Source organism: Oryctolagus cuniculus, chromosome 11 (genome assembly GCF_051225735.1).
Source record: "Oryctolagus cuniculus isolate XC-2025 breed Fujian yellow rabbit chromosome 11, ASM5122573v1, whole genome shotgun sequence".
In the NCBI taxonomy this organism is placed as follows: Eukaryota; Metazoa; Chordata; class Mammalia; order Lagomorpha; family Leporidae; genus Oryctolagus; species Oryctolagus cuniculus.
The window spans coordinates 26,162,472-26,171,653 of record NC_142877.1 but is presented as its reverse complement, the minus strand read 5'-3'; the positions used below and the strand labels follow the sequence as shown (position 1 = coordinate 26,171,653).

Here is a 9,182-nt window from a genome sequence, read left to right as displayed (position 1 = left end):
AGTCAACCACTAATTTTGCTCAGGTTTTGAAGCCTTTGTCAGGTGTATCCATCATGGGCTGTGTTAGCAAAAGGTGACAAGGGAGACTGGCCAGGGAGCAGAGGAACACTGCACTATGTGTGCACGTAGCCTGTCCAAGGAGAGTCAGCATGGCCAAGTTCTTTTTACAGAATAGTTTTACAGTTACAAAACAGAAATTGTGGAATGGTGCAGAGTTCTCCTCTCCCCCACACTCAGAACCCCTATTATTAACACCTCGTATTAGTGTGAGGTATTTATCACCACGAATGAACCACAGCCACCCTCTATCTGCTTCCAGCCCTCTGACCAATGTGACCCCAGAGTCACCATCAAACTTTTCTCCACGAACTCAACCAACAGGCCGCCACCTTGTTGGGCTAACGTCTTCCAGTGGCTCCTACTCCAGCTCCCTTAGCAGTCCCACCACAGGCCTGGAAGTGGTCTGTTTCCTTGGCTCACCCACCCATGCCAGGGCTGGCTGCCGACTTTCCTCTAATCCTTACAACCCTTTGCTTTTCCAGCTCCTCCTACAGTGGACTAGAGTCTAAATCTTAACCACAAATTTCGTATTCCATCATACTGACTGTTCTGTTTCCCGGACTGAGCTTTAAATAACACGCTTGAAAAGCTGAGCGCCCTGAACAGCAATGAACGCCATGGCCATGGGGCACGCCCAGACTTTTGGAACCAAGTCCCTTCCCAGCCTCTCTTCTCCTCTTCCTTATAAAGACTTTAGGGAGAATTATTTGCATTTGCCAACCTCACTCGTTTACTTATCTATCTTCAACCCCGTTCAATATGTTTGCTGCCCCTACAGAAATAGTTTTCACTGTTATCTTATCCGGATCTGCTTCTATTCCCTTGACCTCTGGATCAAGCAGGGTCTGCTTGGGAAACAGAGATCAAGTAAGCATTCGGAACAGAGGCTGTTTCATAGAGGGGAACTGCTTACACGTTGTTGGAAGATTGAAAGAAGGAAAGAGGACCCTGTGGAAATGTGCATTATAGTAACTAGGGATGCAGCTACCATCTTAGGGCTGAGGAACCCAAAAGAAACAGCAGTTTTCCAGGCCAGCATTGTGACATAGCACATAAAGCTGCTGCCTGCGATGCCGGCATCCCTTGTGGGCACCAGTTCGTGTCCCGGATGCTCCACTTCTGATCCAGCTCCCTGCTAATGTGCCTGGGAAAAGCAGCATAGGATGGCCTAAGTCCCTGGGTCCCTGTATCATGTGGGAAACCCAGAAGAAGCTCCTGGTTCCTAGTATCAGACTGGCACAGCCCTGGCCATCATGGCCATTTGGGAAGTGAACTAGTGGATGGAAGATTCTCTCTCTCTCTCTCTCTCTCTTTCTCTCTCTCTCTCTCCCTTATAACTCTTTCAAATAAATAAATAGAAAGAAAGAGGAGAGAGAAATTTTCAAAACCTGAGTTCAAAGAAGGGACCCCAAATGGTTGGTGCCTGGATCTGCAACAGAGGACACAGCCAGGTGCCCAGAAGGAGTGCCTTGAGGGAAGGTCCACTGTCTGGCTGTGGGCACTTGAGAGGGCACAGAGAGCTGGGGCTCCAAACTCTACCTCTTGCTACCATTTCCTCCCAGTTTTTGCTGCAGTGGCACCCTGTTTCTCATTTTCAGCACCAATATGAGCCTTTGTACAGACAACCTCTGCCTGGAACCCCCTTTTGGTTCACCTACCGGTGGCTTTGGTGTTCATTCTTCAAAACAGGACAAAGCCTTCCCTCATCTTCTGGAATTGTGTCTGTAGTGCCCCCTGCTGGCACCTTGGCTTGGGCTGTTTGGAACTGGGTGGACTGGCCCAGATGGTCTTGGTCCATGGATCTCGTTGGCTGACCTAAATGACGACTAGAAGGCATGGGTGTGGCTCCACACTGTGGCCATCAGAGGGCACGTGAGAGTGACGTGTACTCCAGTTGACCACAGGGAGCAGCAGCCAGAGAGGCCGGGCACTCCCCCATCTCCCTGTTAGCTTCGCATCGCTTGCGGCTTCACCTTCGGTGGTCTGCGGCCATGAAGCTCCTTTTGCTGACTTTGGCTACGCTGCTGCTCTTGTCCCAGCTCACTCCAGGTAACCAGGACCTCCTCAGGGGGAGGGGCAGGGTGTGGAGACTGAGGCCTGGCCAGGGAATCCCAAGGAAGCCCTGGCTAGCAGCGGGTGCCAGGGCTTAGGTACTTAGGAACCGACTACAATGTCCAGAACTGCTCGCTCAGCCTCCTCCATCCCTCATGCCCCTGCTCAGCTCCAGGGAGCAGGTGCAGGTGGCCTGGTGTGTGAGGAAGAGTAGAAGGGGTAGGCAGGGGAGGTAGAAAAGAGAAGAAGAGGGCAATAGTGGCCCTGTTAGTCTCCAGAATAATCTAGGCTTTGTGAAGATTGCAGCCACCTCAAGGGGACAGCGAAGCTGGCATGTGCTGTTGCTAACTGTGCCAGACTGTGCTGGGTGCCAGGACCAGAAAGATACATGATATAGGCCTAGGCAGAGGGCTGAATGGCGTTTACAAGCCGGGCTAGGAGAAGATGAGGCCAGAGGGGCCAGAGCACCAAGCAGGGGCAGCAGGGCTCCTGCCAGGAAACCCCCGTCCTGGGAAGTGCACGGAGGTCAGAAAGCGAGAAGAGGAGGAAGGACAAAGGCTGCCCCGGGCACAGAGATTGGCTTATGCCAAGGTGCAGATGTAGGAGAGAGCATGGGGCCTTCAGGAGTTCTCCCGAAGGGAGGCATGGATTGGGGAACAGGGAGGGGTGAAGCTGAGGAAGCCATCAAGGTCCAGGTCCGGATGGGGCTTGAATGTCATGGGGGGAGCCATGGACAAGCTTAAGCAGGAAGTGACCTTGGCGGACCCACCCCTTCCTCCAACCCTGGTGCCAGCTCCCTGCCCCCTCCTGCCCCTCTGGCAGAAGCTTCTGCCCACCCCAAGGTTGCTAGAACCTGCCCCCACCTTTCTAACTCTATGAGCCCACCCCCACCCCAGCTGCTCCAGGTGTCTAATTCCTCATTTCTCAAACTGCTCTAACAATATCAAAGGGAGGGAACAACAACACTGACACATTGAAACTGTGATGGGGCCGGGGGGGGGGGGGTGTAGCTTCTTTATTTTCTGTAACTCAACTGAACTTTCTGGAAACTTCCATGTGGGAAAGCCAGTGGAAAGGCAAGGCAGGAGGGGGTGCATGGAGGCTGTGGCTAAACTTAGTAGTTCACCGTAAGTCTTTCCTGGTTTAAAACGGTTTCCAAGCTAACTCAGTTTCTTGAACAATTATCCAGTCTCTCAGCATGTTGCCTTCCATCTGCTTCCCTTCTCCTTCCCAGGACAGCTCGGGGTTTCACTTGATATGTTGCTGATTAATTAACTGGTTCATTCAATAAGTGTGGCTGAGTGGATTTCATGTTCCTAGCACTGTGACAGGTTTCGGAGGTAGAGCAGCAAACAAACAGAACAAAATGAGATAAGCAAAATCTGTGTCCTGGATCTTGCACGCTACTGGAACACCCAGAGAACTGAGGAAACCCACAAAGAAGATGGTGCATCAGATAAGGGATAGGACTAGCAAATAGGCAGGAGAGGAGAGAGCAAATACCAGGGCAGATGCATTTGCCATTTTTTGGTCCAGTAGCTCACTGTAACCTGACGAAGCATAGGGGTCAGTGGAAGCTGGAGGGAACGACGATCAAAGGCCCTGGGGCAGGTGTGGAGGTGGAATAGAGCCCTGAGCTGTACGCTCGCTGACATCTGGAATGCCGTCCCTCACTGGGTGTGCTCAGTGAGTGTCTTGCTAGTGCTTGCTACTAGATCATGCGGCTGGCGAAATCTCTTGGCCCTGTTGGGGGTTCCCTGGAGTCAGCCCTTCATCTCAGGCAAACTTTCCATCTATTCTCTGGATGAAGGGTGTCCACACATCCCTCATTGTCTTCTGCATTGGAATCCTCTCTTGGCAGGTCCCTCAGGCTCTCAGCTCAGCACTGGTTTTCCTGTCACCATCAGAGTCAGAGGAACTTGGTGGCCTTTTGGATCTGTTCTCTGCTACAGGGTAACAGAGGGGAGTCCAGCCACTTCCATCAGCCACTTTAATCCCCTTCCAGGTAGCACCACGATGTGCTTTATCCATGCTGAAGAGCTGGCTATTTCTTTTGTTTGCTTGTTTGTTTTTAAGATCTACTTTTTTTTATTTTACCTGAAAGGCAGAGTTACAGAGAGAGAGAGAGAAACAGAGTGACACAGGGAGAGATCTTCCATCTGCTGGTTCACTCCCCAAATGGCCACAAAGGCAGGGACTGGGTCAGGTCAAGGCCAGGAGCCAGGAGCTTCTTCTGGGTCTCCCATATGGGTGCAGGGGTCCAAGCACTTGGGCCATCTTCTGCTGCTTTCCCAGGTACATTAGCAGGGATCTGCATTAGAAGTGGAGCAGCCGAGACTTGAACCGGTGCCCATCTGGGATGGACAGAATCGCAGACAGCAGTTTTACCCGCTATACCACAACACCAGCCTCAAGAAATTTCAGGCTCCTGGAAATTTCAGGGAGCTGTGCTCTGACAGCCTGGGAGTAAGTGCTCTCTGCTCTGGCAATTTCTCCAGACCGATCCGCCTGTTCCTAGCATGAGACCTTCTTACTCCGGCCTTTCTCACGTTGCTTAGCTCCACTTCCCAGGTGCACAGTTCCATCAGCAGGCCACTAGTAGGGGAGCAATGGAGGCCTGTCCCCTAGTTTGCAGGTGGGTTATATCACCCACCCCTCCATTACACTTCTTCCTAGCACCTGGAGTCGTCCTCTGTACTTTCATCCTTCTCTAATTAATCAAGTATCAGAGTAGCCTCAAGGCTATTTCAAAATGTTCATGGAAAAATGGACCTAAAAGGTAAGAATTTTGATGCAAAAAAATTTGAAATCCATGCATAGTTTTTTCATTATACACATTTTTGATGAGCTTTCTGAAGATCACTTTTGTCTTGCATGGAAATAGATTTGTCTTTTACTCCCTTTTCTATGAACTTCCCTATTTCTCCAATGGTTCTTCCTGCTCTCAGTAGACTGGAAGTTCTCTGAGGGCAGGCATCTGTCTCTAACTGGCTTGTGGTTTTATCTCTGGGCATAAGCCTCTCAGACTGTATACATGTGTGTGTTTCCCTAGGATAGTCATCTGGAAAAGAAATTGCTAGGTAAACACTGCACAATTTTTTTTTAAGATTTATTTATTTATTTGAAAGTCAGAGTTACAGAGAGAGAGAGAGAGAGAGAGAGAGAGGTCTTCCATCTGATGGTTCACTCCCCAATTGGCTGCAACAGCCGGAGCAGCGCTGATCTGAAGCCAGGAGCCAGGAGCTTCTTCTGGGTCTCCCACACGGGTGCAGGGGCCCAAGGACTTGGGCCATCTTCCACTGCTTTCCCAGGCCATAGCAGAGAGCTGGATGGAAAGTGGAGCAGCTGGGTCTCGAACCGGCGCCCATATGGGATGCCAGCACTTCAGGCCACGGCGTTAACCCACTGCGTCACAGCACTGGCCCCACACTGCACAATTCTTAAGTCTTTGATAAGCAGTCTCCAAAGAGGGTGACCACAAAAAGCGTAGGAGTAACTTTCCTTTTGATCTCACCAACAGTTCATTTTGACACTTTTTAATTAAATATTGAGATTCTGTTTTTAAATGGTGAGGGGTTTCATTATCTTTCTATGAAATAAAACACAGAATCACAGATATTGAAACCCATCTAAAATAGAGGTGCAGTTTAACCAATGGTATTAAATGCACATTCTTGTAACCAATATCCAGGGGAATAAACAGAACACTGACAGCCGCTACAAAAGCCCTCTCTCGACGCCCCCAACACAAATGTCTCCCTCCCTCAAACTAAGCGCTATTTTTACTTTTTAGTAGTTGATTCTTGGCATTTTTCAAGGCAGAGAGATGGAGACACAGAAAGAGAGATCATCCATCTACTGGTTCACTCCCCAAATGCCCACAACAGCCAGGTCGAGGCTAGGCCAAAGCCAGGAGGTCGGAACTCCATCCAGATCTCCTGCCCAGGTCGGGGGAGCACTTGCATCATCACCTGCTGCCTCCCAGGAAGCGCATTAGCAGCAAGCTGGATTGAGGCAGAGGAGGCACGACTCAAACCAGGCCCTGACAGGAGATGTGCTGTCCCGAGCCACGACTTAACCAGTCAGCCAAAATGTCTGCCCCCAGTCTTTGTATTTCTTGATAGTCTCATTATTAAGGTTGCATCTTTTTTTTTTTTTTTTTTTTTTTTGGACAGGCAGAGTGGACAGTGAGAGAGAGAGAGAGACAGAGAGAAAGGTCTTCCTTCTGCCCTTGGTTCACCCTCCAATGGCCAACACGGCTGGCGCGCTGCGGCTGGTGCACCACGCTGATCCGATGGCAGCAGCCAGGTACTTATCCTGGTCTCCCATGGGGTGCAGGGCCCAAGGACTTGGGCCATCCTCCACTGCACTCCCTGGCCACAGCAGAGAGCTGGCCTGGAAGAGGGGCAACCGGGACAGAATCCGGTGCCCTGACCGGGACTAGAACCCGGTGTGCCGGCACCACAAGGCGGAGGATTAGCCTAGTGAGCCGCGGCGCTGGCCTAAGGTTGCATCTTAGATACCCTATCCATGTGGTTAAAATCTGATGTCTCCTGGTTTTCTTTTAATTTTTCAATTTCCTGATTCCATCTTCATCCATTTCTGCTGTTTACAACTTGTCTGTTAAAAAGCATGGGTCACTGCTGGCGCCTCACACCGGGTTCTAGTCCCGGTCGGGGCGCCGGATTCTTTCCTGGTTGCCCCCCTTCCAGGCCAGCTCTCTGCTGTGGCCTGGGAAGGCAGTGGAGGATGGCCCAAGTGCTTGGGCCCTGCACCCCATGGGAGACCAGGAGAAGTACCTGGCTCCTGCCTTCAGATCAGCGTGGTGTGCTGGCTGCAGCGCACCGGCTGCGGCGGCCATTGGAGGGTGAACCAACAGCAAAAGGAAGACCTTTCTCTCTGTCTCTCTCTCTCACTGTCCACTCTGCCTGTCCAAAAAAAAAAAAAAAAAAAAAAAAAAGCATGGGTCATTTGACCTATAACTGCCCACAGCACAGATTCCGCTGATTGAATTCTCAAAGTATATTCCTCTGACTTCTGTATGACATGCAAATTGGTAGCTGGGTCCAGAGGTTTGATGACTCTCAAGTTCTATCCTTTTTGGCAAAACCTCTTCGTGGTAGAATGTTCTTTCATTGGAAGGCACGTAATACCTGGTTGTCTCCTTTTTAGTAATAATAGCAATAGTATTAATAGCACTCATTGATGCTCAAAGTCTAGACTCCTTCATTCCCTGAGCATTGTAGAATGATGGTATTCCATAGTGTGATTTTGCGCTAGTCAGCTGACACACACCATATCTACCATGTGGTTACTCAGCAGTAAGTTCATATAGGAAAGGCACACTAATGCTGGGAGATTTCTTTGTTGTGGACCTGCAGGATAATGAATGAATTCCCTGCCATCTCTGTATTTGATACATTTTCATTCATTACAATGTTTGTTCTTACTGAAACTCAAATGGTCCCACCCTTGGCTGGCAGGAGTCTCTTTACCATGGCTCCTGAGCCTTGTTTTACATATCCCTGGAAGTCTTTGCTAGTCTCCTTGTGGCTGTGATAAAGTCCAACTTAGAAAGGCCACAGGGACACACTCGTGTTAAGCTGACAAAGTTAAACATGCCAACCTGCCACAGCAAAGGAAACCACAGGCCGAGCGACCTCTGAGGGGTGGAGCACCTCACCAAACAAAAACAATGTAGGGGAACTATAGGAAGAACAGGAAGGGCAACGTTTGGGTATTATGGAAATAAAGAGTTTGACAGATTCCAAGGCAAGGCAGAGCCTCAGGCTGTATGTCAAAGGGTTAGCATCAGGCCCAGACTGAGAAACAGACTCAGGGTCCCATTTCCACAAAAGGTACAAAATTAAAGGAGATGTGAAAGTTTATGTCCTAGACCTCCTTCCTTAGCTAACGCTCGGCACCTGCCTCGGAGTCAAGGCTGCTGAAAGACGCAGTTCCTTGGGGCAGAAGGTAGTGTTCCTTTCTTACTGATAGGACTTCAGATACAAAGTGTCTGACAGCTGTGACGGGAGGGAGAAGATTCCTCCGCACTTAGGCCTTTTGTTCACTAACAAAAGCAGTTGCATGGTTTCACACTGGCTATCTGGTGTGACGAGATATTGTGGGCTCCTCTCGTACAGTTCCTTGGCCAGACTTTGAATTAACTCTAAGGCTTCCAATAGACATCTTTTCCTTATCACAATCTGCCTCCAAATAATAACATTCCAATTCCCATGCAGTGTAAGAACTTTAAGAAGTAACTTGCTCAAGGTCTTCCAGTTTACACGTTTGCTTAGGGCCACTGGTGCAATCGCATCCCGGTGACTCTCAGTCTTTTCAAGGACAGTTTTCTAAAGCATCCTGGTTTGTCACTTAGTCCAGATTCATGGACAAGGTAGGTAGTGAAAAACAGGGTAAAGGAAAAAGTAAATGGGAAGAGTCAACGGCGTGGGAGAGGGGATCCCCCATCACACCTGTTTCATCCTATAGCAGACTTTGCAAACCCCAAGCTTGCCTCGTCTTAGGACTGACATGATCTCCTTTCTTCTCTCTGCTTTGTGGCAGGTGACACCCAGAAATGCTGGAATTTTCATGGCAAATGCCGCTACAGATGTCACAGGAAGGAGAGGGTCTATGTTTACTGCACAAATACTAAAATGTGCTGCGTGAAGCCCAAATACCAGCCCAAACAAAAGCATCGGTTATTTTAAGCGCTTTGAAGCCGGACGCCGTGAAAATGCAGGAGAAGCTACCCTGAGTCTAAGCCCAGTGGATGCTCCCGCTCTATCAATAAACACCTCCACTGATCCCTGTGTTTGCCTGTTAGTCCACGCCAGCAGTTCTTTCAGGTGCGCAAGAAGTCAAAACTATTTTGTTTTCTTTTTTTCTTTAAATATTTAATTATTTGAAAGGCAGAAATAGAGAGAGAGAAGGAAAGAGGGAAAGAGAGATCTTCCATCTGCTGGTTCACTCCAGAAATGGCTGCAACGGCCTGGCCCAGGAAGCCAGGAGCCAGGAGTTTCATCCGCTTCTCCCATGTGGGTGCAGGGGCCCAAAGACTTGGGCCA

General features: G+C 49.6%; 1 protein-coding gene across 1 annotated transcript; it reads left to right on the top strand.

Moving 5' to 3' along the window:
* Positions 1 to 1,950: 1,950 nt before the first annotated feature.
* On the top strand, positions 1,951 to 8,922 carry DEFB123 (defensin beta 123). Its single transcript, XM_017342172.4, has 2 exons — positions 1,951 to 2,109; positions 8,680 to 8,922. The coding sequence occupies exons 1-2, from the start codon at positions 2,052 to 2,054 to the stop codon at positions 8,823 to 8,825; spliced, it is 204 nt and encodes a 67-aa protein (XP_017197661.1). The 5' UTR covers positions 1,951 to 2,051; the 3' UTR covers positions 8,826 to 8,922.
* The last annotated feature ends 260 nt before the right edge of the window (positions 8,923 to 9,182 follow it).